The sequence below is a fragment of the Chelonoidis abingdonii genome, chromosome 15 (assembly GCF_003597395.2).
Source record: "Chelonoidis abingdonii isolate Lonesome George chromosome 15, CheloAbing_2.0, whole genome shotgun sequence".
Taxonomy (NCBI): domain Eukaryota; kingdom Metazoa; phylum Chordata; order Testudines; family Testudinidae; genus Chelonoidis; species Chelonoidis abingdonii.
This window is the reverse complement of record NC_133783.1, coordinates 31,394,031-31,421,619: the sequence shown is the minus strand read 5'-3', so window position 1 is coordinate 31,421,619 and position 27,589 is coordinate 31,394,031. Positions and strand designations below refer to the sequence as shown.

At 42.6% G+C, this 27,589-nt stretch overlaps 1 protein-coding gene across 1 annotated transcript; it reads right to left on the bottom strand.

Moving 5' to 3' along the window:
• Positions 1–1,264: 1,264 nt before the first annotated feature.
• LOC116818991 (lysosomal acid lipase/cholesteryl ester hydrolase-like) lies at positions 1,265–22,706 on the bottom strand. Its single transcript, XM_032770306.2, has 9 exons — positions 22,550–22,706; positions 17,168–17,282; positions 15,879–16,077; positions 14,828–14,937; positions 12,679–12,815; positions 8,773–8,913; positions 6,224–6,295; positions 3,186–3,257; positions 1,265–1,551 (listed from the first exon to the last, which is right to left on the bottom strand). Exons 1-9 carry the CDS (start codon positions 22,679–22,681, stop codon positions 1,318–1,320), a joined length of 1,212 nt encoding a protein of 403 aa, XP_032626197.1. The 5' UTR covers positions 22,682–22,706; the 3' UTR covers positions 1,265–1,317.
• Positions 22,707–27,589: the final 4,883 nt, after the last annotated feature.

Genomic DNA, 27,589 nt, shown 5'->3' with positions numbered 1-27,589 from the left:
TGGTTATGCAGTAAGAGAACTTGCATTCTTATATTAGATCAAACAATTAATACTGACACAGATAACCCAGGGACATAAAATAGTCAATCATCTCCTGGTGTATTTATTAATAACAACATCTTAAATCAGAAATCATAACTCAAAAAATAAGTACGCGCTATATGTATTGCCTTGATTATGTACCTGTCGCATGTTTTCCAAATTAATCATACCATAACCTCCCAGTTTCTTGCTGTTAATAATATAAAAATCCCCACAGTCTCCTTACAATGTTTTTAAGACAGGAGTACACATGGGCAGTAACAGATTTAATTTTTCAGCATCTTAAACCCACTGAAAGAATCACCCAGGGCAACAAAACAGAAGTAGATGAAATTTTTAACTGAAAGAACTGGAAACAGAACCAGTAACCTTACTCACTTGAAAGAACCAAACAGCTGAGTCTGCTCACAGCTTGCTTGCAGCTGCATTACTGACTAAAGGAACTCACTCCTGGTAGTTAGCTAAGCCTAAACAGTAACAAATATTTCAGTTTGTGCCTACTTGTTAGTAATTACCACATCAAAGCTGCTCATGGAAATAGAGTATCTGAATTTTTAGCATGACTCTTGCTACAGCCTGGATTGGATGGAAAAGTTTATGAATACCTGGAAAGCTGAAATAAATCTTTCAATGTGAGCTAATAAAACTTAGCACTTGTGATCTTTTGATCCCTAAAGAGCTTTACAACCATTAACAAATTAATTCTCACTACATCCCTACAGGGTAGGCTATTATTCCCATTTTGCAAATAGGAAACTTGAAAGAGAAGTTGAATAAGTTCACCAGAGGCTATGAAGGGAATCAATTTCAAGTGCCAAAGTCAATTTTTTTTAACCTAAGAACTTTCACAATCTCTTTAAAAGCTTTCCACTAAAAAACATGCTTTTAAAAAGTGATGAAAGAAATGCTATTGTCTGGAACTGGATGACTGTCATGAATCACCCACTGATAAGACTATATGCCAGAGATTAAAACATTTAAAAAAAAGCGATTCCCTGCAGTATTACATGTGGTATGTATATGACTGCTTTTATAGCTTCAAAACGGATTCCTCTTGGAAATGTATCTTAGCTTACTGAGGTAGTTCCCTATTTATTGAAATTCACCAGCAGGTTGGAAAATACAGCAGAGTGACAAAAGTAGTAAAATACAAGCCAGTCACCATAAAGCCTTTATTAATCCCATGATTAATAATTTTAAGGAAAGAAAACCATCCCTATTGCTGAGCACAATAGAAGGATCAAATCATTCAACCTCAGGAACCACTGTGTGGCTTCAGGGATACTTCTTCATCAGCTCAATGATTTTCACATACATGCGCTTAGTTGCATCAAGACCCCAGATAAAATCTAGATGCTGCCATTCAGGAAAATGCTTATGGTAAATGAGATTAGTAATTCGACCAAGTAATGCAGCCACGTCCTTTGGGTCTGCAAACAAGTCATGTCCACCGCTCCAAACAGCAATGGGCATTTTCAGTTCCTCTATCTTGTATACAGGAGGGGTAGTCTGGCAAAAAGGGAAATGAATTAGAAACGAAAACCTGTAAAGCTATGCCAGTTTTTTAACAAACAAATTCTGGAGAGAGACAGAGGCCTATCTTCCTGCTTTCACAATCTGCTAAAATAAAAATAGTAATATTAAAACCTGCTTTTCTTAGTCCCTTTTTCATCTTGTTAATTGCAACAACCCTATTCCTGGATTTTTGCATAATACATGAATGAAAATTCTCCAGCAATTTGATATCTGGATTAGGGATAAACCTTAAAATTAGAGTGATCAGTTTCAAAAGATTAATAACCATGCTTATACAGATGTTAAAGAACATTGGTTTATGGTATACCTTTTGTAAGAAAATCTATTTTTATCATCTTAATATATCCTAGCATTCTAATTCACATCTTATAGGACTGCGATGCATTGAGCAAAATACAAGCCATTTTATTTCTTATGCTCCATTTGTCCATAAATCAGACTGTTGCAGCTTATTGCTAATTAAAATGGGACATTTTAGACCGTTTTTTTTTATTCATAGGCTTTCTTTGGTACTCACAATCACAGTACCTCACAAACCTTAATTAATTCATTCTAGCAATCCTATAAGGAAGTATTATTAATAATCTCAATTTACCAATGAGAAACTGGAGTAGAGGGAGACATTAAGTGCATTGCTCAAGATCATACAGGAAATCTGTGACAGAGCCAGAAATGGAATTTGGGTCTCCTTAGTCTGATTCAATTGCCTTAAACACAGGATTCTCATTCCTCCCTGTAATTACACACACACACTCTCTTTTAAATTGACCTTTGGTAGCAAAGGATGTGTGCTTTACATTGCTTTGGTTTTAAATGGTATATTTAGGAAGTATCATTGCCACAGCCAAAATGGATTCTTCCCTTTCTGTTAAAGATGCAGTATGCAAGGATAGCATCAAAAGACACTTCTATATGGCAGGGTATTACCATTTTAGAGGATGAACCTCCTCACACAACTCAGGGCATGTGATTTCTGGGGACTTCCTTCAACTGAAAGACAATTCTATCTTTGTTAACAATCCAAAGCAAGTCTATTACATTAAAGAATTGCCAAATCAGATGGGTGTTTTGTGAGTGAATGTAGTATGAGTGTTGTTGTATGCATACTTGAGGCACTAGTTTCTCCATAACAATAATCCTCTCATCTCCGGGATTTTGTTTTGTTTTGTTTTTTGAACCATCCTCTAATTTTGCCTTTCCCAATATCACACTGCCAATAGTCTAGCAGCTACTAGCAGGTCAGAGATTCATTCCTTTGCCTGTGACCATTCCCACTGGAAAGTCTCAGGAGAATTATCAAAGAATCATTTGGTAATAAATCTCCATCCATTTGTAATATTTGGTTATGTATCTTAATCTTTAATAATTGGACATGTCCACATATATGCATAAAATCACCTTTCCCCACAGTTTCACCACAACTATCCAAACACAATCTATTGATATATACTTTTTAACCTCACTGATGTAAGGTACCATTACACATCTTATAGACATTTTCTTTTATAATACTAAAAATTGGGGTTTCTAGTCCTCAATTTTTTCTATGTTTCTTCAAAACTCACAGCATTTTTCAACAAGTATGTTAGTAATGTATGTTAACCTACCTGATTGTATTTCTCCATGTTCTTTTCCTTAGAGCCATAGTCATAAGCTTGCAATTGCTTTGAATACAATACCTATTAATTATATAATATAAAGAGTTATAACTATAGTGAAAGTCTGGATAGCTCAGGGGATAGAGAGCAGAATACAGCATCTTTCATCCTGTTAAAACTTTGAGCCAAATGTTGCTCTCACGCCGTTCTGGTGGTTAACTACCCTCACTTTTAGAAATATGTACTTTATTTCTAACCTAAGTGTCTCTCTCTTCAATTTCCAGTCATTGGCTCATATTACACCTCTGTCCACTAGATTAAAGAGCCAACTGCTATCAGAAATCTCCTTCCCATGTAAGTATTGAATTGAAGGACTTTAAGGAACCAAACAGTAGGCCAGATTGTGCCTTTGTGTGACTCCAGTTGTGTGACTCCAGTTATTACACCTGAGAGAAATTTGAACCATTGATGTAAATATGGAGTAACTCCACTGACCTCAGTTACTCCAGATTTACACCTAATGTAAGTGAGATCAGAATCAGGCCCACTGTGTTTACCACTCTTGGCTATTTTAGTTAGTTAGATAGATATGTATGCAATTTGTATATTAACATTTATATTACAGTAGTGCCTAGAGGCTAGCCAGGTCAGAGGCCCTTGGCGTTAAGCATTGTATAAGCATGTAGGAAGTTACAGCTGCTGTCCTCCACAGAGGGGCATATTTTGCATCTTAATCTAGAAAGAATGCAGGAAAACAATTATTATCCTAAAGTGGTGAACCAGCCATTTGTGATAATTGCTTGACTATTCTGGGCTCAGTTGAAATCAGGGAGACTACTCATATAGTAAGGTACTACGACCCAATGAAATAAGGGTGGCAGAAGGGTGGCAGAATCATGGCCTCTTTGATTAGGCAAGGTCACTAACTATTTCTACTTGGGAGACAAGATATGTAACACGATTTTATCAATTGTACTGACCCATTTAAGTTCTTACTGACCTTATGGAGATTGTTTGAAAAGATTTTGACATTTTTAAGAGAAAATTCAAGAAATTATCAGTCTGATCCTACAGCAATGTTGTTACCTCTTCCTTTTGGGTTTAAGGTTTAAATTCTGGTAATGTATATTAATGGCATTCCAGCTGATGGTAATTTTTGATGAAAAGCCAGAGATCACATAAGGAGCACTGTACATTACACCTGAATTCTATTATTTGTAATAGAGGAAAACAAGAATATTTATTCGCAGTTTCAGATCAAAATCTTTAGAATATGCCAGCTTTGTTCTATGCATAATGGGCTGGATACTGCACCATTCACTTCTAACTGGTACACGATCAATCCCAGTTAGTAATGGTGAGAGCTGGGGTAAAAAAAATTTAAGCACAGTGACATAGGAACCCTAAGTCTTATTTTCACAAGTGACTTGGGACCAGATTTTTACAGATATTTGAAATCAGTGGGAATTCGACACCTTGGACCTTAACACCTTCAAATTACAAGGAATATGCTCTATTTCACTTATACAGCTTTCAAATAAAAATGTTTCCAACAATAGAAAAAACTAAGCCTGCAAGCTCCTGACCCTGCTGTCCAATTCCTAAATGCATAATGTGTCATGAAGAAATATCAGTACCTGATATCAAAGGGTTAAGGCTTTTGTAAAAATCATTGTAATAAACAATACTCTGTGTAGCAAAAGTAAATGATAATTTGTGATAAGACAAGTTGGGCAAGTCTCTAAGGTCTGGATCCACAAAGAAACTTGGGTGATGTAATGCCTAAGTGTTAAGTTCCTAGAAAATCACTGGAACATCACCATGAACCATGTAGCCTGAGTTATGCGTCTTCTGCTCCTATGCAAGGAATGTGAGGAGCAGGCTTCTAAGAATGTGATCCACAAAAGCCAGTACATCGGCCAGAGAGCCGCCTAAGTTAGCCAATGGAAGATGCTGATGGAAGAGGTGTGTTCTAATCCCGGTTTCTCTCTCAGAGATAGGCTGGATTTAGGTGTCTATCTCTGCCTGCAATTCACAGCTGGGAAGCCACTGCCTGGAATCAGATAGCTTAGGTGCCTCAGTCATTTCTTGTGAGAATGTGAGGTGCCTGCTTTGTTCCACATCAAACCTAGCAGGTGGTGGTGCCCACTGTATAACTTTGGAAAGGCGACTCACTTGCAATGTGGGAGCCCCAGGTTCAGTTCCCCCCTCTGCCTGAGGGGGCAGAAGCATTTCAATGGGGTCTCCTATCTCTCTGGAGGGTTCTCTAACCACTGAGTTATAGGATATCTAATGGGGGCTCCCTCAGTCTTTCCTGTTGAAGCTGTTCCACTATGGATAACTACTTAAAGACAGGCACAAAGAGAGTGAGAATAACTCTGTAGCGTGGTGGTTAGAGCAAGCAGCTGTGAGGTGGGAGACTGAGGATCCACTCCTTCTGCTCCAATGACTTTCATGGGAAGAACTTCAACAGGAGAGATTGAGAGAGACCCACATCAGACTAACCCATTGCCCAGCCATTAGAGCACTCTTCTGTTTAAAACCTTTCCCCCCCCCCCCGATCTGGCCTGAGTGAATGTTCCAACCACTGAGTTAGAAGGTGGGCACTACCTCTTCACCCAGTTTTGGAACAGAACCTGATCCAACAGGCAGCCTCTGAGCTTGTCCATTGGATCAGGCCCTGCAGGCAAGACAGGTAGGTGAATATCTTCCCCATTTGTGGCTCACTCTGAAGCTTACATGGGAGATAGACACCAGGGACCTAGAATGAGGAAGCTACACTCATATCCAGAGACAGTGACATACGTGCATAAGGAACTTTCACACTGAAGACTTAGGTGCTGAGTGAGTTTAGACACCTACAGAGTCAGGCAGCAGCTAAGCAGGAGTTCTGTGGATCACAGAGGAGCCTAACACTGGGTCTCAGGCACCTACATACCTTTATGGATCTAGGCCTAGCACAGTAACCCTGACTTTGCTTCAGAGTATCAAGTACACTTATACTACATAAAATACATAGCAGTTACAAGTCAAAAGCTGAGAAATACCTGGCGCCAATGTAAGATATTCTGTACAGATGTTCCAGCAGGTGAATGTCCAACGTACATGGGTAACCGACTCTGAAAAGAAAACATTTACTAATTATTATCAATGTGGGATCCATTTGGTTAGACTCATACTCACAGACTTTAAGGCTAAAACGGACCATCATGAGCATCTCATCTGACCTCCTGCACGTTATTGGGTACAGAACCTCACCCACCCTGCTCCTGTAATAGACCAGTAACCTCTGGCTGAGTTTCTGAAGTCCTCAAATCAGGGTTTAAAGACTTCAAGTTGCAAGAGAATCCACCCATATTTACTCTAAGGGTTTGTCTATACTATCTGCTGGATCAGCAGGCAGTGATCGATCCGGCGGGGGTCAATTTAGCGTGACTAGACTAGTCATGATAAATCGACCCACAAGCATTCTCCTGTTGACTCCTGTACTCCATCAGCATAGAGGCACAGGCAGAGTCGATGGGGGAGTGGCAGCAGTCAACTCACCGCAGTGAAGACACCTCGGTGAGTAGATCTAAGTACGTTGACTTCAGCTACATTATTCACGTAGCTAAAGTTGCGTAACTTAGTTCGATCCCCCCCAGCATAAACCAGGGCTAATTTATACCAGCAAGTGACCCATGCCACATGCTGCATTAAGAAGGCAAACCCCCACTCCCAGGTTTCTAAAGCTAGAAAGCACCAGTTTCACCACTGAATGAAAAAAGATTAGAACACGTTACCCTTAAAATATAAAAACAGGGAACTTATGAACAAGTTTACAAAATAATTGGCTTAATGCTAAGAATTTACAGGTGACATTTTTTGGCCCCTAGAGGGAATCCTTGTTATGTGAAGTCACTATTACTGAATAAACACAGTTTCTGTGATAAAAATAATTTTAAATGAATATAAAAACTAGAGTTTTCAAAACAGCTACATGCCTGACCTCATAAAAAATCCCATATATATTTAATAACAAAGACTTAATTAACTATGTGTTTTACTTTTTTCCACAAATAAGGAAGAAAAGTAATTTTTACGTATATATATATTTTTTGCTATATTAGTACACTCAAAGACAATTACTTAATATTGTGAGACAATAACTTATATTTTCCATCAAATTTGGTTCTGATTGAGAGTCACCCAATGTCAGAAAAATAATTAATTGTTTAACTTCACCATTTAGAAAGGCTAGCCCTTTCCTGAACTTGCTGTTTTAAAATCGCTATAACATCTTTCTGTGGTTAATTTTTTATATTGAACTTATGAAATGTTTTAGGTCAGAGACAGACCTTGGTAGGGTTTATTTTATAGTTTTGCTTTAAGACATCACCATGATTCTCAGTTGTTAGAAAAATCTGACATACTGTCACTGATTTAAAAAAAATTGAATATTTTCTTACAGTTAGATAAAACTTCTTCAATTAATTGTTTAATCTTTGTTTAACAAAGCAAAGGAGGACAAAGATGGTGAATCCAAATCAGTGTGCAAACTTCAAGCCATGCCATACCACCCATATCTGAACAGAAGCCCCTACAGAAATCTACAAAGAGCGCTACTGAATAATCAATGGCAGGATATGGCCCACAGTATCTATTTAGACTAAAACAAGCTTCCAATTAATGTCAGCAGTACCTCTGGGAAATAGAGTGCTACTTCTTCTCATAGTCTGATACATTCTGATTATTAGCCTTATGGTGAGAGAAGATTGTTTCATTCTTTACATGAGTTTAGTTACAGTAAACTTTGAAGAGGCACAGTTTCTTCCTGCTTCCTTCAGGGCACAGTACATTTGCCCTTCCCCTGCCCCCATACAGCTCAGCTGGCTGGTATATGCAGGGATGGAGCTTGGAACTATGGTTCCACCCACTCCACATACCTCCTTAACCTCTAGCTCATGAAGGGAAGAAAGCATTGGCATGCAGACCCAAACACCTTCTTCTTACCCTTGTGCCTTACACACATGATCCAAGCAAGACTAAAATGCCACACAGGCAGAAGGGGATGGAGTACTTCTTCCCTGCTCCTCCTCCTCCTGCATGGCCACATAGTCTGAGGGCAAGAATGAGCCCAGGGATAGACAGGATAAAGGCAAAATGAAGCTTAGATTAAGAAAAGAGAGCAAGTATTATGGACATGTCATTCATGGGTTAAAATTAGAGAATGGCCCAACTGCCAAATTAGCTCTGGATCTTTAATACCTTGCTGTTGGGTAAGTGGTGTTCAGACCCAGGGGCTTGTATCAACGAGATAGGGACATGTGTGAAATCTGGATCCAGGATTGGATTCAGACTCTCACCCCAACATGCTTTGGTGGGTTTGAGCCTAGTGTTCTAGTTGATCCCATCAGTAGTTAAAAGCCACCTTGGCACTGGTCAAAGTCACCAAGAAGCTCTTATTCCCTCAAAACATCACTGAGTTAGGCCAAGTACTAGGCATATATTTCCCCACATGAAAGTAGCCATGTGACACACACACAGGGCACAAACACTATTTACCTCAGAAATTATTTGAGCATTATTTGTTTTAAATAGTCTGGTCCATACTTACCATATTTAAATTTTGCTCATTACACCCAGCCACAAAAGAGAGGAAACATGCACAAAACTTATCCAGCGTGGCACATAATAGGGTAAGAGGCTTTTTCATATGTTTATTCTGACGAAACAGTCCTTTAGTTCCAATTACAGCCTGAAAAGAAAATTATTCAGTTGCTGTCTCATTACAGTTCCATTTCATACAGATGTGTTGCCACCTCAGTTTCGAATATGAGCTAAGTATTCAGAGCTTGATGAAACCCTCTACCATTCTGTAATACTTCAGCCCTAATCCTGACTTTTCTTAGTTTACTAACTGATAATCATGAAGGAAATTCTCTAACCATTCCCAAGCCAAGGACCTCTGTTTCAGAATATATTTCAGTTGGTTGTAAGCCTGATTACAGGCTATAGCAGTCTTCTTCATTGCCACTAACACTCACCAGATGCAAGCGAGCAAAGTCTTACTCTGTATCCTCTCGTTCCTCTAGTTCTAAAGGAGCATGTGAGACACAGAGCCCTGGAATCTGATGTTCTTTAGCCAGAGAACAGATACAGCACAAACCAAATACAAGCTTCTCTACTATGCCCTAACAGTATAATTAATCAGATAGAATTCTCAGAAAAAAAATTATACTAAACAGGAGTTAAGGCTGAGAGCAATAATTTAAAGGTAAAAACATTTCAGAGATGTAATTATCCCCAAAACAAGATTTTCAAGTCCAGGAAATTCAGAATTCAGGCTACACTTTAGAGAAATCCAAACATGTTAAGGTACAGAAATGCAAATTTAAAGCACACAAACTACTCTGCCACGTAGTGATGCCATGCAATAACTATGTATTTATAGTTCGTCCATAATAGTGTTTGTTTTCCCAGATTAGATTAGATGATTTTTAAGACATATTGTACAATTTTTGAGGTGGGGAGGTGGAGGGAATAGGACTTATAGTTTGTAAAGCTTGTTTATGGGATAATTACAGCATCCTTATAATGTTTTGACCTTAAGCTACCAATATGTCCTCTCAACATAACTCCAGGTTAACAAGTTTTTATCTAGGAATTTCCTTGTTTTTTTAAAGTTGTTAAATATTTCACACATGAACACACGTAAGAAAACCAAAGAAAATGTTATTATGTACATTTCTACTAACTTTAAGAATGAAGTATCAACCTTAAATCTTTATTTTAACATTTAGGGCCAGATTCATTAATAGCATCTGACTGCTCTTTCTCTGGAGCAGCAGAAAGCAGCTAGGGCAGAATGGCCATTGTCATCCACACTGGGTTATCTACATTCCTCTGTATGCACACACCCACACTATTTCCCCTCCTCCTTTTGCTCCTCCCCCCATTCCTCTGCACACATACATCCCAGCTTTGCGTCATACTGTGAAGTAGAAAATTAGTCAGCCTCTGCTAAAGGAGAAATTTTCAGTTAGGATGAATTATGGCAAAAAATGACCAATTATCCTAAAAAAGGTCTTCAAACATAGCCAGTGTAGGAGATTGCAATAATTTCAACTATACGAGAAGTCTGAAGAGTTTGCATTATTCTGTTATTAAGATCATTTGGAAGAAAAGCAACCTGACTCAGATGCTACATTTCTTAAAGGACCACACAACCCTTTTTGATCCAAGTGGTTAGCAAAAATTTGAGAGGAGAAATTTATGAGAGAGTTAAGGAGCTTTGATTCAATCTAGTTTATTTACAAAGAATATGAAAAGTTCTGTTTCTCTAAACACAAGAGAACCAAAACAGCAGGAGATAGTCTCCTCGCTCATAGCCACAAGCCCCTTTTCACCATCATTCCCTCCAAAAACTTTGTCCAGATTTCCCTTGGGGCCACATGCTATGCTTGTCCAGGCTGTATCTGGAGCTTCCTTCTCTATTTGTTTCTGTATGCTTCTCTCTCTCTCTCTCTCACACACACGAAAGTTCAAATTCCTGAGTGACTTCGGGTGTGTTTTGGGTAGAGCACACTATTACTTCACAACAGAGCTTAACCGTTTCTATCAGGGCTGGCTCCAGGGATTTTGCTGCCCCAAGCAGCCAAAAAAAAAAGAAGCCACGATCACGATCTGCGGCAATTCAGCAGGAGGTCCTTTGTGGGGGACCCTCCGCCAAATTGCCACCGAAGACCTGAAGGTGCCGTCCCGCTCCGAGGTGGCCGCTCCAAGCACCTGCTTGCTAAGCTGGTGCCTGAAGCCAGCCCTGGTTTCTATTATCTTAAATGATGTGTGTGGGGTGGGGAGGGACGACACACTGTAGCCACCAGCTTCAATGAGGTTATGAGATTTCAGTGATTTTTTTTTTAACTATCTGGGAAGTCTGAAGTGTCTGCATTATTCTATTATTAAGATCATTTGGGACAAATATTAATTTTAAACTCAAAATTAAAGGATTTACTTTTAAATTATCAGAAAATTCATACTGTACTCAAAAAATAAGAGCTGTCATTTTGAGGAGGATATTCTGCAGTCTTCATCTGTAGCAAAGTGGTTGAATTCCAGCTTTAAATTTAAATCTCAACTCAGTCTTAACTACAGAACCACAACTACGGCCAGCTCCAGGCACCAGCCCAGCAAACAGTTGCTCGGGGCGGCCAACGGAGAGGGGCGGCATGTCCAGGTCTTTGGCAGCAATTCGGCAGCGGGTCCCTCACTCCCTCTCGGAGCGAAGGACCATCCGCTGAATTGCCGCCAAAGACTGAAGAGGCAATGGTAGGGCTGCAGATTGTGATCACGGCTTTTTTTTCTCGCTGCTTGGGACAGCAAAAATCCTGGAGCCGGCACTGACCGCAACCAGCACTTTCATGATAGTCTTCAAGCCCACAGCAGCGCTGTGGTAGTGATTCCTTTGAAATCACTTCCAGTCTGATAATTCTCAGGTTTGCTTTGCATATAGAATGCTAGTATACATTGAGTTAGTATGTATGTACATGCTGGTCAAAGAGGGCAGTTCTCATGGGGCCCCAGGAACAGCCGTCCCTGTGTAACTTTTACCTCCCTCCATAAACAGGGAAATAGAATTCTAAGAAATTGTCATGACTTTACCTTACCATGCTGCCTACCCCCTCTCCCAGAGCCTCAGCACACCACGTCCAACAGCAGCCCTGGACAATGCTGCAGCAGCGTGGCTCCGGCAGGTCTGGAGCTTGCAGCCCTGGCCCCTCACCACACGGTTCTGAGAGGGAGGAGCTCAGGCCCTGCCCCAGCCATCCCGCTTTAGCTCTGTCCAGGGCTGCTCCTGGATGCGGCACGCTGAGGCGCCAGGGGATCGGGGAAGGCAGAGGCGGGGCCTCTGACATTCTCGTGGGGGTCCCTGTGGGGCCATGGGCAAATTGCCCCACTTTCCTCTCCCACCCCCCCCCCCCACAGCTGGCCCTGGTAAGGTCCTTGTTCTCCTACCACTTCTCTCTTTAAAACTGCTATAGTTCTTTTGTTCTTCTAGGCTCAGAAGACAATTGAAGTAAAATCCTCAGAGGCAATAGGATTGCCACCGTCTCCTAACAACTCTTGAGTGTTTGTTGAGGGGTGAATTGTCTTGAGCCATTCTTTTCTTTCCTGCCTGTTTTTCCACACAGACTCTTGTTGAATTAAACCAATATAGTCAACCAACATCCCAATAACCAGACCAACATGCAATATTCATAAATCATTGTAGAGCAGCTCCAAGTCCATCACAGAAATATTTGAACAATCAAATATTCAGGGCCAGATTTTCAGCTGTGCTGAGTTTACTTCCCAGTCCCCTGACATGCCTCCCAGTAGAAAGGGAGCACGGGGTACGCAGCAGCTCTGCACCACCCAAGGATTCCCCTCTGTTGGATGAATCCTTGGCTATTCCTTTCAGGCAGAGCAGATCAGGTGGAGTTGAAGCCAACAATCTGGCCCTACAAGTGGGGGAATGACATACCTTGAGTAGTGTTTCAGGAAGTCTCCCAAGCTTTATCAGAGGGCTTTCGGCAAATGTAATTGTGGCTACCGGCCCCAAGGCAAAGAACATTTTTATTCTTTGAGCCAAGTCTGGCCTAGTGGAAAATGCTACAAAACCTGAGAAAATACAAATTATTTTGTATTATTGCAAAGCAATCATCCATAATTAAAATAAATCATTACCATGCAGCAAACTGAAGGTTAAAAATTATAAGTAGCCTTTTATCTATTCAAATGCCATATAATTGTCCTCCAGGCCCACTGAAGTAGGACAAAAAGTAATGGGCTGAATCTGAAGCAAGGGAGATTTAGGTTCGATATTAGGAAAAACTTCCTAACTGTAAGGGTTGTTGAGCTCTGGAATAGGCTTCCAAGGGAGCTTGTGGAATCCCCATCATTGGAGGTTCATAAGAACTGATTGAACAAATACCTGTCAGGGATGATCTAGGTTTACTTGGTTCTGCCTCAGTGAAGGGGGCTGGACTTGATGACTTCTTGAGGTCCCTTACAGCCCTATGAGTCTGTATTATCATAGTAAAATGTTCATCCTAAATCTCCATTTAGTCTTCATTAGGAAAAAATAAGTTTTGGGGTATTGTTCAGATGGATTCAGGTGGCCATAAACCAGGTTATAGTTTCAACTCATTTTGACGTAGAACCAAATTTTCTATTAACCAGATTTCTTGATGATTCCAGAATCTTTCCTATCAAGTTTCCAAAATTTCCATAAAATATTTTTAGAGTTTTATGATGCTCTGTTTCTAAAGCACTCTGTATATGGTTGTAAATTTACAATAGTATTGTAATATAATTCTCATGAGGTTTGGATTTGCATGCGATTTTTTTTACATTTAACCCTTAGAGCAGAGACCCTACCTATATAACATATAACTTGCAGATTATTTAATTGTTCACATACAAAACTATCTTTACAAGACTATTAAAACTGTGACTTAAATTCACAAGGGCAGGCAAATGTTCAGATAAAAAAGAAACACACTATACTGTGAGTACGCACACAATTCCACAGTGTTTTAAAGGGCAATTAAAATGGCCTTACCAATGTCGATGTATAGAAGATGTATAGTACTATTTGTATTCAAAGGTGCCTAAGGGAGTTAAGCACCCAGCTCCTATTTATGCCCTTGAAAATCCCAGCCTAAATGTATGTTTTATCATTTTTGTCTTAAGATCCTAAGAATGTTCTTACTGGAGGAGGAAAAGGGGAAAGAGATATTATGCAAAGAAATGATAACATACTTCCTGCTCCCAACCACCATTTTTTTTGTCTTTTCCCAAACTATTTTCCCTTTTTCAAATGGCAATGGTGCAACATGGCATACAAGCCTATATCCCCACCCCACTGTCACCAATAGATCCTATGGGTAAACAGGAACCCTCAAGCAACTGTAAATGAATCAAGTCCCTCATTGCATTCATACACTAGGGACTGAGTTGACTTTCTGTACTGATGGTGTGCACAGTAAACAATTTGTAAATATTGATTTGGTGGCTATAGTACCAGCAATTTGTTTTTAAATATCAGACCAAGCACACAACACCAAACGCACAAAATCCTGCATCAGGCCCCACTAAAATAAAAAGATTGGCTTGAAGTTAAATAATATTTAGGGTTTTTTTTATTTGCCTTCTGGTGTTTGAGCTGCAAGAGGTTGTGTTTTTAATCCTTTCTCCAGAACATGAGGGTTAGAAAAGTAATTTTTTTTTTTAAATCATGAAAGCTGAGCTTCTCATGTAATAGCATTGATTCCAGGAGCTGGCAACAAATATCGTGAGACTTGTGATAAATTTGCAGGAGCTGGCAAAACTATAATAAGCAAAGATACCAGGCAAGCTGACCACCTGCTAAATAATAGGTTTTGATATCAACAAACCTTACCAAAGAAGTCTAAAAGGATGTCAGGAACCAATTTGTTTGCTGAGTTCAGACAAACAAAAAATGTTCTGAGAAAAGTTATCCAAACATTGACAATTTCAGTTTAGAAAGTATTTCTACCTTTAACTTTTGAGAAAGGGAGTCAATAACCAAAGTCCATATCCTGCTTTCACTATCCTGTGGGAATGTAAATAGGATGCTATGGTATACCAGCTTGCATTCCTTCACGTACCTAACGTCGTGCCTTCTGAATGGGCAACATAGTACAGCTGCTTTTGTCCCGTTTTATTCATGGCAAAGTAGAGAACTGCTGTAATGTCATATTTACCCATCTCATCAAAACTACAGAGAGGAAACACAAAAGGCTTACATGCATTAAGTTCCCTCTAAGCTGTGCGCGTGTGCACACGCACACAGATCCTAAACCCCGCGCACATGGCGAAACACTGCACACACAACAATTTGCACGGAAGACATTTTTTGCGCACACGGCCTTCCAAAAATTTGCACAGAAGAAATTTTTTGTGCACATGGCCTGTCAAAAATTAGAGGGACCATTGGTCCCAACTACATTAGAATGTGCATTAGTAAATCTCAAGTTTGTTAGTTAAGTAAAACAGGAACTGTTCAATTATTAAGTCAAACCGTTTCGAAGTTTGAGTTCTTTGCCTCACTTCAGACAGCAAGGCAGCTCTGTCTCCAGAGATCAAGGCAGAAGCGTGTCTACTCAGGAGACCTAAGAGTAGTGGGATGTGCCAGAGCACAAAGCCGTGGGCCTTTCCCCATGCCCATGAGGAGCTACAGACAGGAGAACCCTTCAGTCTCATACCAGTTCTGATACTTGGACTCTGAATAGGTGGTTTTTTTCCTCATTTGCTTTATTGCCATGGGTTGCCCATGCCACTTTATCCTCACTCCTATCACTGCAGCCCTTCAGCTGCCCAATCTCACTATCACTGTCCAGTGTGCTTATCTTCCTTTTCTTCCTCCTCCTCTAACTCACTTCAGTATCCACCTCCCTTAACCACACCCTTCCCTACTCCTTCAACCCCTCCCCACCATTTGTCTCCCACACTTCAGCCCCTGTGCATTTATCATCTTATCCACCCTGCTTGTCATTGTAGGCCACCTCCACTCCTTGGGTCACTACCAATCTGGGCTAGGTATGAACTAGTAACGTGAAATGGAAGGACTCCCCTATCCCATTATCCATCCCCCAGCCCAGCCAGTCTCTAAGGAGCCAGCCAGTTCCATTTTTGGTAGTTCTCAATAATTCACTCTACCTGAACTCCCAGAACTTCTGTTGGTCAGGTTTAAGTGTCTTGTGTTTTGTAGACCAAGTGTTCCCTCTGCCATTTCCCATCCAAACATCAAAGCCAGCATCTGCTAGTATGAAGCCCAGGCTGTTGTTGTCCAGGTTTGAAATCCAGTGGGTAGCATCTCCTAGGAGTGGATGTTGCAAAAACACTACTGGCTTTTGCCCTGAAAAGGAAGAACATTTTATTAGGAAATGGCAGTAGCTACACGGTGATGAAGATAGTGTTACAGAGTTTGCTTTAAGAGGACCTTATTTTGTAAAAGTCTCACTGAAATGGCAAAATCCAAAACATAGAATAGAAATGGAGCATGACTGAGTTTTTCATGCTGTTTTGATTAAAAGTGAATAGATAGAGAAAGAATAATAAGAGCTCAAAATCACCTCTTTGGCGATTTCCCACTGGACTGTGACACCTTTTGCAAGAAATCTAAAGCTCTAGGGATCTGCTCTTTGCCCACATTCTTACTCCTCACGTGTGGACTCCAAGAATAGGAGTTATACATTGGTACTTTCTGTCTATAGAGTATTTTAGAGATTTTGAATCAGAATGGCAAATTTATGTGACTTATAGAGAGGCAACAAAACAACTAGAGCTTAAGTAACATGACACTTTGGCAGGTGTTACTTGGTGGTGCTGACTCTTGGATAGACATGCAGTGTTTTTTTTAGTTTTAGTTATGTATAATTTTTGTGTCGCAGCTAGAGCTGGTCAAAAGACGGAATTTCCATTCCGTGCAAAGTTCTGAACAAATTTCAATCTGTTTCAGAACAAAAAGACAGAATTTCCAAATGTTCTAAAAGTAAACATTTTAAAGTAATCCAGATATTTTTGAAAGAAATTGAGCTTGCAAGCCCAATCTCCAAGACTCTTGGTTCAGTTCTTAGGGCTTCTAGGCTCCTAGTCCTCCCTAGTCCCGCTTGGGCTTCCATGCTTCCAACTCCACAGCAGAGAACCTGAAAGATCTGAGAGCCTCCACCTCTATAGCAAAGAACCAGGGCTCCCAAGCTTCCAATTATGTGGCTGGGAGCCTGAAATCCCTGGGATATTCCACATAGCCAGGATGACCCAGAGCCATGGAATCTGGACAACCAGGCTCTCCAGAAGCCAACCATGTGAGCTAATGAATCCAGTACAATTTGCCGTAATTGAAAACCATGAAACATGTAGCTGCATATACTCGAGTGCAAATTAGGAGACTGTTTTTAGAAACTTGGCCCATCAACCTTTCCATACTTCATACCAATAAATCATACCTGTGTTCCCACTGTTCTTCCCACCAGGAATTCTGTTAACGCTAAGGATATACCCATCTTCTGTTGTAACTTCATATTCCTCACTGGGGTATCCATAATACCTGATAATTTCAGTCTGCAGAGAGCCAAATAAAGGCTTGTAATATATATATATAATATCCATTTTTCACATGTGTGCACGCTGAGATCTCTTGGAGGAAACGTTGGTCCCAATCCACGTGTCCACTCAAGTTGTTGCTCAACACAGGAGGGACAGGAAGAAGGTGCCACCTTTGTGCTCTTCCAGTTCCCAGGGCTGCTGAGGATTAGTTCATTTCCCAGGGTTCTAATTATACTAGCTGGTAAACGCCCGAAAGCGAGCGCTGAAGCACAGCAAAACTCTGAGCCCTCCCTTTAACCCCAAGGGAAAGAGATGGCCAGGAAGGGCTGTTGAAGCAATATGCTGTAACAGCACCATAGAAGGACACTTGTAATTCACCTGGGTAGTACAGCCTTTACACCAGTGGTCACCAACCAGTTGATCACAATCAACTGGTTGATCCTAGAGGATCTCTCAGCTGACACAATCTCCGGTGACACATTGGGACTGCTGCTAAGGCAGACTCCCTGTCTGCTCCGGCCCAACACTGCTCCTGGAAGCAGCCAGCACGGCCCTGCAGCCCTGGGGATGGGGGTGGAGGGCAGGAGTCTCCCTTTGTGTGCTGCTCCTGCCAGCAAGCACTGCCCCCGCAGCTCCCATTGGCTGGAAACGGGGAACTGTGGCCAATGGGAGCTGGTGGTGCTTGCAGAGAGAGGCAGCACACGGAGCCACATGCCACCCACCCAGTCCCCCTGGAGCTGCAGGGGTGGGTTGGTCCCTTCTGGGAGTGTCATGGGACTGGGGTAGGCAGGGACCCTGCCTTAGCAACAGCCATGCTACACCACCAACCGGCAGCCGCTGGAGGTAAGTGCTGCCTGGCAGGAGGCCACATCCAACCCCCAGCCCTGAACCCCGTTCTGGAACCTCCCAAACCTCCTCCTGTACCCCAAGCTCCAGCCCAACCCCCCTCACAGAGCCAGGATCCTGTACCACTCTGGCATCCCAACAATTTGCCCCAGCCTAGAGTCCTCTCCTGCACCCAAACTCCTTCCCAGTGCTGCACCCCTCACCCCTTCTTGTACCCCAACTCCCTGCCCCAGGCTCATCCCAGAGCCCCCTCCCATACTGCAAACCCCTCAGCCCCAGCCCTGAGCCCACGCCCCCTCCTGAACCCCAACCCCTACCCCAGTCCAGTGAAAGTGAGTGGGTGGGGGAGAGTGAGTGATGGAGTGGGGGGGGGGAATGGAGTGGGTGGGGCGGGACTTTGGGGAAGGAGGGACCTCAGGGAAGGGGCGGGGTAGATCCTGGGTTACCCTTAAATGCAAGAAGTGATTTTGGGCGTAAAAATTTTGGAGACCACTGCTCTAGACTATATAAAAGAGTCAGATTTCAATGCTGCATCCCTAAAAATTATGAAGAATTACAATCCGTTCTACACTAAATCTCTAGGATTAGGCCATCAGTTAAATTCAAACACTGAAATCAAGAAAATATTGATTATATATATTTTAGATTTTTCAGGAGTAGTCATCACCATAGTGCTGGTATCTAAGTACTAAATGGATTAAGGAATTGGCTAAGGATTAAATGATATAGCTGGTTGAATAGAATTAGACTAATATGTTCTTTTCTGATTAATTTCACCCTTTTGGACATCTGAATAGCTGAATCCTTTTTGTGGTATTCGATCAGCGCCAGAGATGGTCCAATACTAGTCAGCTAATATATTTCCATTATTTATAAAATTGGTCAGGTGATATATTCACCAGATACTTTTTTCTACTATTTGATTGTATCTATTGAACATTCAGCAATTTATTAGCAGAAATGCTTTTCAGTACAGGGCTTATTTTCAAACAATGCCGTGTTAGCTGGATTTGTGGATAAAGAGCCAATAAAATGTATAGTAAAAAAAAGTGAATAGTGCAATAGCCTGACTTGTAGACAATTCATTCCTTCTTCATTCATAATCCTCTAGAAAAATGAGAGAAGAACAGTTTCCCTGGATGCTGGGAAGCAACATCCTACTTTTAAAATGAGACAAGCAGCAGAACATGGATATATTTGTCTCGTTATGCAAGTTTTCTACATAGCTTTAAGAGCTTAGAGTTAAAGATGCTCCCTTAATGTTACAGTGCATAATAATACTTTTGCAAGATATGCATAGCCTTTTAACTTGAAAAATAATGTAACAACTTACTCATAAAACTGTCCAGTTTAACCTGGAACAATTTAAAAATGATCCAGACAGCAGGTTTGTAGTTGAAGGTAGCCTGTATTGTCAGAACCCAGTTTTTGAGGGAAGATATTTAACTTCCTAGATGCTGTAGTGAGCATCCATGTTGTTACAGGGGAACATGTAGATTGGAAAATACTCTCCATTAGGGATCTGGCTATCTGGTGGTCAAAATCCCCAGCGCCAAGTATTGAGGTCCTGAAATTCCTTTCCTGTCCCAGTGTACCAGGCATCTCCTCTCATTCAAATCCCTTCTCAGCCCCCGGCAATTCCAACAAACACCAACCCTTGTCAGAGGAAGCTATCATCACCACAGTATTAGCACCCTCTAAATAACTGACTATAGCTTACAGCAGCATATGTTTGTTCATAGACTCATAGACTTTACGGTCAGAAGGGACAATTATGATCGTCTAGTCTGACCTCCTGCACAATGCAGGCCATACAATTTCACCCATCCACTTCTATAACAAACCCCTAACCTATGTCTGAGTTATTGAGTTCTCAAATTGTGGTTTGAAGACCTCAAGGTGCAGAGAATCCTCCAGCAAGTGACCCGTGCCCCATGCTGCAGAGGAAGGCGAAAAAGCTCCAGGGCCTCTGCCAATCTGCCCTGGAGGAAAATTCCTTCCCGACCCCAAATATGGCGATCAGCTAAACCCTGACAATGTGGCAAGACCACAGCCAGACCCAGGAAATATTCCTTTGTGTAACTCAGATCCACTCCATCTAACATCCCTTCCCAGACCACTGGCATACTTACTGCGATAATTTGGCAACTGATCTTTGATTAATTGCCAAAATTAGGCTATCCATATACCATCCCTCCATAAAACTTCAAAGCTAAATCTTAAACCAGATAATGTCTTTTGCCCTACTGCCCCCTTGGAAGGCTGTCCAGAACTTCACTCCTCTGATGGTTAGAACCCTTCGTTCTATTTCGAGTCTAAACTTCCTAGTGTCCAGTTTATATCCATTTGTTCTTGTGCCCACATTGGTACTTGACCTTAAATAATTCCTCTCCCCTCCTAATATTAATCACTCTGATATATTTATAAGAGCAATCATATCCCCCTCAACTCTTTTGGTAGCGCTAAACAAGCCAAGCTCTTTCAGTCTCCTCATAAGACAGGTTTCTCATCCTTGGATCATTACCAGTGCCCATCTCTGACCTGTTTTCAGTTGGTTCATCTTCTTAAACATGGAAGACCAGCAACTGCACCAGTATTCCAGATGAGGTTCACCATGCCTGTATAAACGTAACTACACGTCCTTATCTTTGCTGGAAATACCTCGCCTGATGCATCCTAAAACTGCCATTAGCTTTTTAAAGGCCATATCACATTGGTGGCTCCATAGTCCCTGTTGATCAACCATACTCCGATCCTTCTTCTCCTCTGTTACTTCCAACTGATGTTCCCCAATTTATAACTAGAAAATTCTTGTTATCAATCCTAAGTGCATGACCTTGCACTTTCACTGTATTAAATTTCATCCTATTATATGAGCCTGTTTATTAAATCACCCATATATCCAGTAATTCCGTCCTTCTCGTGTTAGCAATTATCTCCCAGCTTGTATCATCGCAAATTTATTAGCACGTTGCCCTTTTTGCTGTGCCAAGGTAAGTAATAAAAAGGTTAATAAGAATGGCCCAGAACTGATGCCCGTGAGGAACTCCAACTAGTAACGTCCTTCCAAGCCTGATAGTTCCCTGTACAGTACGAAGCCCATTGTAGTCCCCTTTAACCCATGTTCCATAGTCCACCTTTCAATTTCATATTGATCCCACATCTTTTCCAATTGTAAACTAATAATCCCCATGTGAACTGTGTCAAATGCATTACTGAAATCGAGTAAATTAGATCCACGCATTTCTTTGTCTAAAAACTCTGTACCGTTCTCACAAAGAAAGGAGATCAGCTTGGTTGGCACAGTCTACCTTTGTTAAAACCATTGTTGTTTTGTCCACATTGACCATTGACCTCAGATGTCCTTAACTTACTTGCCGTTAAAATTTTCCAAGCCCTTACATACTACAGATTCAAAACGTGCGCCGTAGTATCTCGAATCACTTTTTCTTTCGTCTAAAAAGATATTTAGCAATTCTCTCAGTATACGGTACAACCCTGGTTTACTTGGGATCATAAAAATTCTCCTTGCTAATGGCTTCATATTCCATTGTGCCAGTTCTTTAATATCTTGATGAAATTATGCTGGCCCTTCTGATTCAGCCCATTAAGCTGTTGAGTTTGGCTTCTACCTCAGATGTGGTAATATCTGACTCCATATCCTCTTTCCCATTGTGTCATCCACATTATCCCTAAGCTCCTCATTAGCCTATCATTAAAGACTGAGGCAAAGTATTATATTAGATATTCGGGCTCATGCCAGATTACCTTAAACACATTCCATCCTCAGTGTTTAGCGGTCCCACTTCTTCTTTCTTTGTTTTCTTCTTATTTATATGGCTATAGAACCTTTTACTATTGGTTTTAATTTCTTTTGCAAGGTCCAACTCTACATGGCTTTTAGCCTTTCTCACTTCATCCCTACATGCTCTGACCTCAATAAGCTAGCTCTCCTTGCTGATTCCTCCCATCTTCCATTCCTTGTAGGCTTTCTGCTTTTTCTTAATCACCTCTCTGAGACGCTTGCTCATCCAGCTTGGTCTACAACTCCTGCCTATGATTTTTTTCCCCTTACATGGAGAGACTCCCACTGATTTCAGTAGGAGCTGGATCAGGCCTTAAGCACACTGCTCATAGACAATGCGAATCAGTGGTAGAGCTGGGTACAGAATTCAGGAGTCCTGACTCCAGTGCACTAAAGCAACTATTTACCCGTCCTTTCAGCCAAAGGTAAGGTAGTAGTAGCACCAAGCTAACATGCTCTCTCATTATGTGATTTTATGCAAGGTACATCCACTGGACACATGGCCATAGTTGGTACTCATTGTGAACTGGACTCGAATACAATTAATTTGGTATGCAGACTATTATCAATGATGTTGCATTAGTAATAATGCAATCCATACTTTAAATAGAAAGAAAATTACATAACTTACAACATTCATAAAGCATTCTGGATCCACAGTGATCTTCTTTAGCATTTCTTCTCCATGTTTAGTGTTCCATTCTACGAGTTCTGAATATCTAATTCCTTGGAACAAATATGCCAACATAATAAACAGCTGCATCTTAGGCCTGTGTGAAACAATTCATTTATCTGTTAATAAGAATGCTATGAACATACTGTATATCTCTCTGCTTTAAATAAAATGGCACTATTTACTTTTATAGCAAGAAAAAAGCCAAGAGTCTGATCTAGAAGTAAATACCTGCACAAGGAACAGGTGACTCAGCTCCCTGGCCTGAGGGAATGTGTGAAAGCATGGGAGGTGGGTAAAGCTTCCGCTTGGGGAGGCAGTAGCTCCCAAACCTGCCTCTTCTGCCTGTGGCTCTGCCCATATTCCAGCCTTGCTTTGCCCCAGGCCCCACCCCCTGCGCCACCCAGGCCCTGCCCCTTCCACACTGTCTCCCTCCTCTCTTCCCTCTCCTTCTCTGCTCACCCCTATCCCCACTCACCACATGTACATCCCCTTCCAGACAAATCCCTGAACCCAAGCAAATTATGTTTGAAAAAAACCTTCCACTTTTCTGCAATTTCTTTCTAAAGAAAATGGAGCATGTTTTTCCACTGTGTGCCAGATGGTGTTTGTGAAGACTGGACATGCAGAAGGTACCTAATTAAAAGCACTAAACTTGGGAATAAAAAAATGTCAGTCACAGGTTTTTTGATATACTCTGACATGCAGGCAGCCTGCAAAACGGCCTTTTCAAGTGCCCCGACCACTTGTCATTGATCCTGGGGAACATATAATGAATGGTAAGCAGGAGTTAAAGCTAATTGAGAAATCTCTGTCCTTGCTTCACACAGTAAAACAAGGTGTCAGGCCTCACTTTCAGCTGGCATTTGCACCCTGCCAGGAAGAAAATGGCTGGAATCAGACTGCAAAGGCTGTCACCTCATTTTCACTTCTTCACACAAATAAAGCTTGAGTGCTTCCTGTGTTTATTGTTTCAACAGCAATAAGCACCACAAGCAATGAATAAGAACTGCCAAGAGGAGTGGTTGCTGCTGCTAGAGATGAATCTTGGCAGTAAAAGGCTGGCTGATACTTTAACAACAATAATACCCGCTTAGCTCACAGAACCAGGAAGGCAAAAAGTCCCACTGAGGCAGCATGGTTGTGCCAGCTTTATGTACCAGACCGACAGCCCCTATATCCACACGGGTGAAGGAACCAAATCCCCAGTCACATTCTCATGAGAAACTGGCCACCAGGCAAATGTAATCTCCCATCCACAGAGCTGAGTCTTATTCTATCAATGCCTCCTCTCCTCCCCGCCACCACAACGCTTCTCCCTCTACCCCCCCTTACCTCCATACCCCTCTCCACCCAGGCTCCCCTCACTCGAGCTCTCTGCGCCTCCCCCAGCTGAGTACTCCCCCTGCCCTGCCCAGCACAGAATTTGAACAAGTGAAAAAAAATAATTGCCCATTGCTTACCTGTGGGAATGCTCTGAAGGGCTCTGGCCTAGGTGGACAGGGATCCATGCCTCCTGGCCATTTATTGCTCAGCCTCAGCCGCCCAGCCACCCTGGCCCTGAGGACAGGATGGCATAGGGTGCCTGCTGCCACAAGTGATCCAGCCCTCCCTGCAGCACACTGACTGACTGCAGACAGAGCATAAGGCTGACTGGCCTACCTGCAGGACCAGCGCTAGGGGTTTTAGCGCCCTAGGCGCACAGCAATTTCGCCGCCCCGCGCCCTGGTCCTGTGGTTCTGGTGGAGCTGCTGCAGTCGTGCCTGCGGAGCGTCTGCTGGTCTGCGGCTCTGGCTCCGGAGGCACGACTGCGGCAGCTCCACCAGAGCCGCGGACCAGCAGACCCTCCGCAGGCACGACTGCGGCAGCTCCACTGGAGCCGCCTGCCACCCCCTCTGGCAAAATGCCGCCCACCAATAATCCTGGTGCCCTAGGTGATTGCCTAGGCCGCCTAAATAGAAGTGCCGGCCCTGCCTACCTGCGTCTTTGTCTAGCCCTCCCACCCCCTACTTTGAAAAAGGATGATGGGGGTGTGGTCCTGCTCCTCCTCCCCGCACACACACACTTTCTGGCAACTTGCTCTAGCATCACACAGTGAGAGGAGGAGTTGTCCAGTAAAGTCCCAAACTGAAATTCTCCTGTGATCCAGGAGGAGTACATATTGCATGAATGAAGCATAAAGGTTTTGGAATGGTAAAAAACGCTTTGCAAAATTGAACTTCTAAGCACTTTCCATCTGATGACCTCAAAGCACCTAACGAAAACCAATGAATTTATACAAACTCCTGTGAGACTGGCAAGTATTCTTATCCCTGTTTTTCGGATGGAGAAACTGAGGTACGTGCTAATTAAGGCCCCATCCGCTGTCTTTTTAAATCAATGGAAAGACGCCCCTTAAGATCAAGTCTTAAATACACATTGCAAGTCTGTGATGGTGAGGGGGGGGTCATTAATAGAATGCCAGAGCTTCACATTTCTAGCTCTGATTTCAATACCAAGCCAAGCTTCTTTCCTTAAATTTTACTTTCCATTTCTTTTATCTGGAAAACAAATGAGTCTCTTTGAAGGGACTCTTCATTGATTACTGAGCAGGCTGTGTAATTGTATTTGTGGTACAGTAGAGTTCATAGAGGAATCATCCAACAACTCTGATTTCAACGTGATTCCTTGTTTCACACTGAAATGATGTGTGATGAGTTCTATATGACTTGTGTCCTTTTAGAGCGACAAGGTGGTCCCCCCTGGACAATTATACCTGCCACCCATGAAGGTGGGTGAGGCAATAATATATTTTATTGAACCAACTTCTGTTGGTGAGAAAGGCAAGCTTTCCAAAAGCCTACCCTCTTTGAAAGTGATCTGCCCTCCCCTTGTTCCGGAGCTTTAGCTGAGTTGCTCCAGCATCAGCACAGCAGGAGGAATCCCTCAGCTAGGCTAGCCAGTGAAAAACAGAATCAGTTTTCTGACTGATGGGGCGCTTCACCTCCCACACCCCCTATTGTATAATGTATAGTACAAAAAGCATCAACATGTTAAACTGACCAACTGGGATAGGGCAAGCAAGGGAGAGGGAATGTGGGTGGAACTGGAGAGCAGTGAGGGGGAGGGCTGAGTGAATGGAGAGAGGGGGACTGCAATGAGTGAGTGGCAGGCAGGGGCGGCTCCAGACCCCAGCACGCCAAGCTCATGCTTGGGGCAGCATGCGGCGGGGGGCGCTCTGCCAGTCGCCAGGAGGGCGGCAGCCGGCTCCGGCCCGGCGACCGGCAGAGCCGCCCCCCGCGGCATGCCACCCTGCTTGGGGTGGTGAAATGTCTAGAGCCGCCCCGGTGGCAGGAGGCCAAACATGAGCTGCCCCTGACCCCAAGCTTTCAAAAATCATGAGTCAAGGCACTAACGTTGCAAGAGTCTTAAAAAGCATGAGATTATTTTAAAAAACAGTAAATGTGGAGTTCTTTTTATTTACCTCCTAGTTTCTGAGCCCTTGGGTGCACTTGATTCATGTTTTCAAGCTTTTCTCCACAACCATGAAGGGTAGAAAATTCCTTTTTTTACACCAAAGATGAGATTCTTTTGCAATTTTTTAATTCAAGATGCAAAACACCAAATATTGCAGTACTCATGAGAGCTGGCAACACTCGATAAAGCCACTCCCAGTGGGAAATCAGTCTAGTAAGACATGTCGTGGGGGCGGGGAGGAGATGTGCAACACAGTTTCCGCATAAGCTAATCTTTAAAAGACACTCTCATGTGTATCAGGATAGCTTTCCAAATGTGCTGAAGCAGCAATATCTTCCTGAGCCACCAAGCATCTAGACTGGAATAAAAGAGCTGTAAAACCGCAACGGCCCAACCCTTGGCACCAGCACATATCCCAAGCTGCCATGTGAGTTCCTCCAAGATTGGAAAGGAATCTCATGAAGATCACTGTTCTGTGAGCAAAGAATACACAAGTGCTATCTCAACCTTGCAGCACCAGTCCTTCTCCTTACTTCAGAGACAATGCTGGGCAATGTAAATAAATTTAAAAAAACTTACTAATCCATGACTAAATGATTTCTTTGGATTTATACATGCCTAGTGCAGGGTGTCTATATATGCAGTTGGGGGCACCTTCGACTTCAAGATGTATAACAGGAAACAGTTTCACCATCATATTTATTATATAATCAATAAAGTGTGTGAGAAAAAAAAATCTGTTTTGCAAAAAAACAATAATAAATAAATAAGTAAATGAGGTTTCAGAATTTGTTTTCATTCCACATTGGAACAACAACAACAACAAAAAGAGACCTGAAACTTTTTGCTAAAAAACAAAGGGAAAGAGACACACCTCAGACAACCAATATCCCAGTGGTTTGGATGATTCCCTGGTCAAAAAGGGACCAGGCTATTAAAAGTCCATTTGGTGGCGCAGCAGGTCTGGCAGGCTCCCTGCTTAGCTCTGCACAGCTCTCGGGAAGCAGCCAGCATATCCCTCCAGCTTCTAGGTCCTTTCAATACTGCTCCTAAGTGGAGGGGCGGCCATGGGGGCTCCAGGCACTGCCCCCACATTAAGCTCTGGCTCTGCAGCTCCCATTGGCCGGGAACCATGGCCGGGAACAATGGCCAATGGGAGTTGCAGGGGTGGCATCTGCGGGGGTGAGAATCATGCAGACCCCCCAGGCCGCGCCTCTGCCTAGGAGTGAAGGGATATGTCTCCACTTCCCAGGAACCGCCTGAGGTCAGCACCACCCAGAACCTACTCCCTGAACTCCTTCACACACCCCAAACCCCTGGGCCAGTTTGGAACCCCTCCCGCACCCAAACTCCCTCCTGGAGTCTGCAGTCTGCACGTCTTCCTGCACCCCAATCCCATGCCACAGCCCCAGACCCCTTCCGCATCCAAACCCCTTGACCCCAGCCCAGAGCCTCCTCCTGAACCCCAAACACCTCATGCCTGGTCCCACCCCAGAGCCCACACCCCCAGCTGGAGCCCTCATCTCCTCCCACACCCCAAGC

Coding starts and splice junctions, on each gene's coding strand:
- LOC116818991 (XM_032770306.2), bottom strand. CDS start 22,681: ATGCAGCTGTTTATTATGTTGGCATATTTGTTCCAAGGAATTAGATAT. Junction 16,078..17,167: donor GAAGAACAGTGGGAACACAG/GTATGATTTATT, acceptor CTTCCTTTTCAG/GGCAAAAGCCAGTAGTGTTT. Junction 14,938..15,878: donor CAGAAGTTCTGGGAGTTCAG/GTAGAGTGAATT, acceptor TCCTCTCTGTAG/TTTTGATGAGATGGGTAAAT.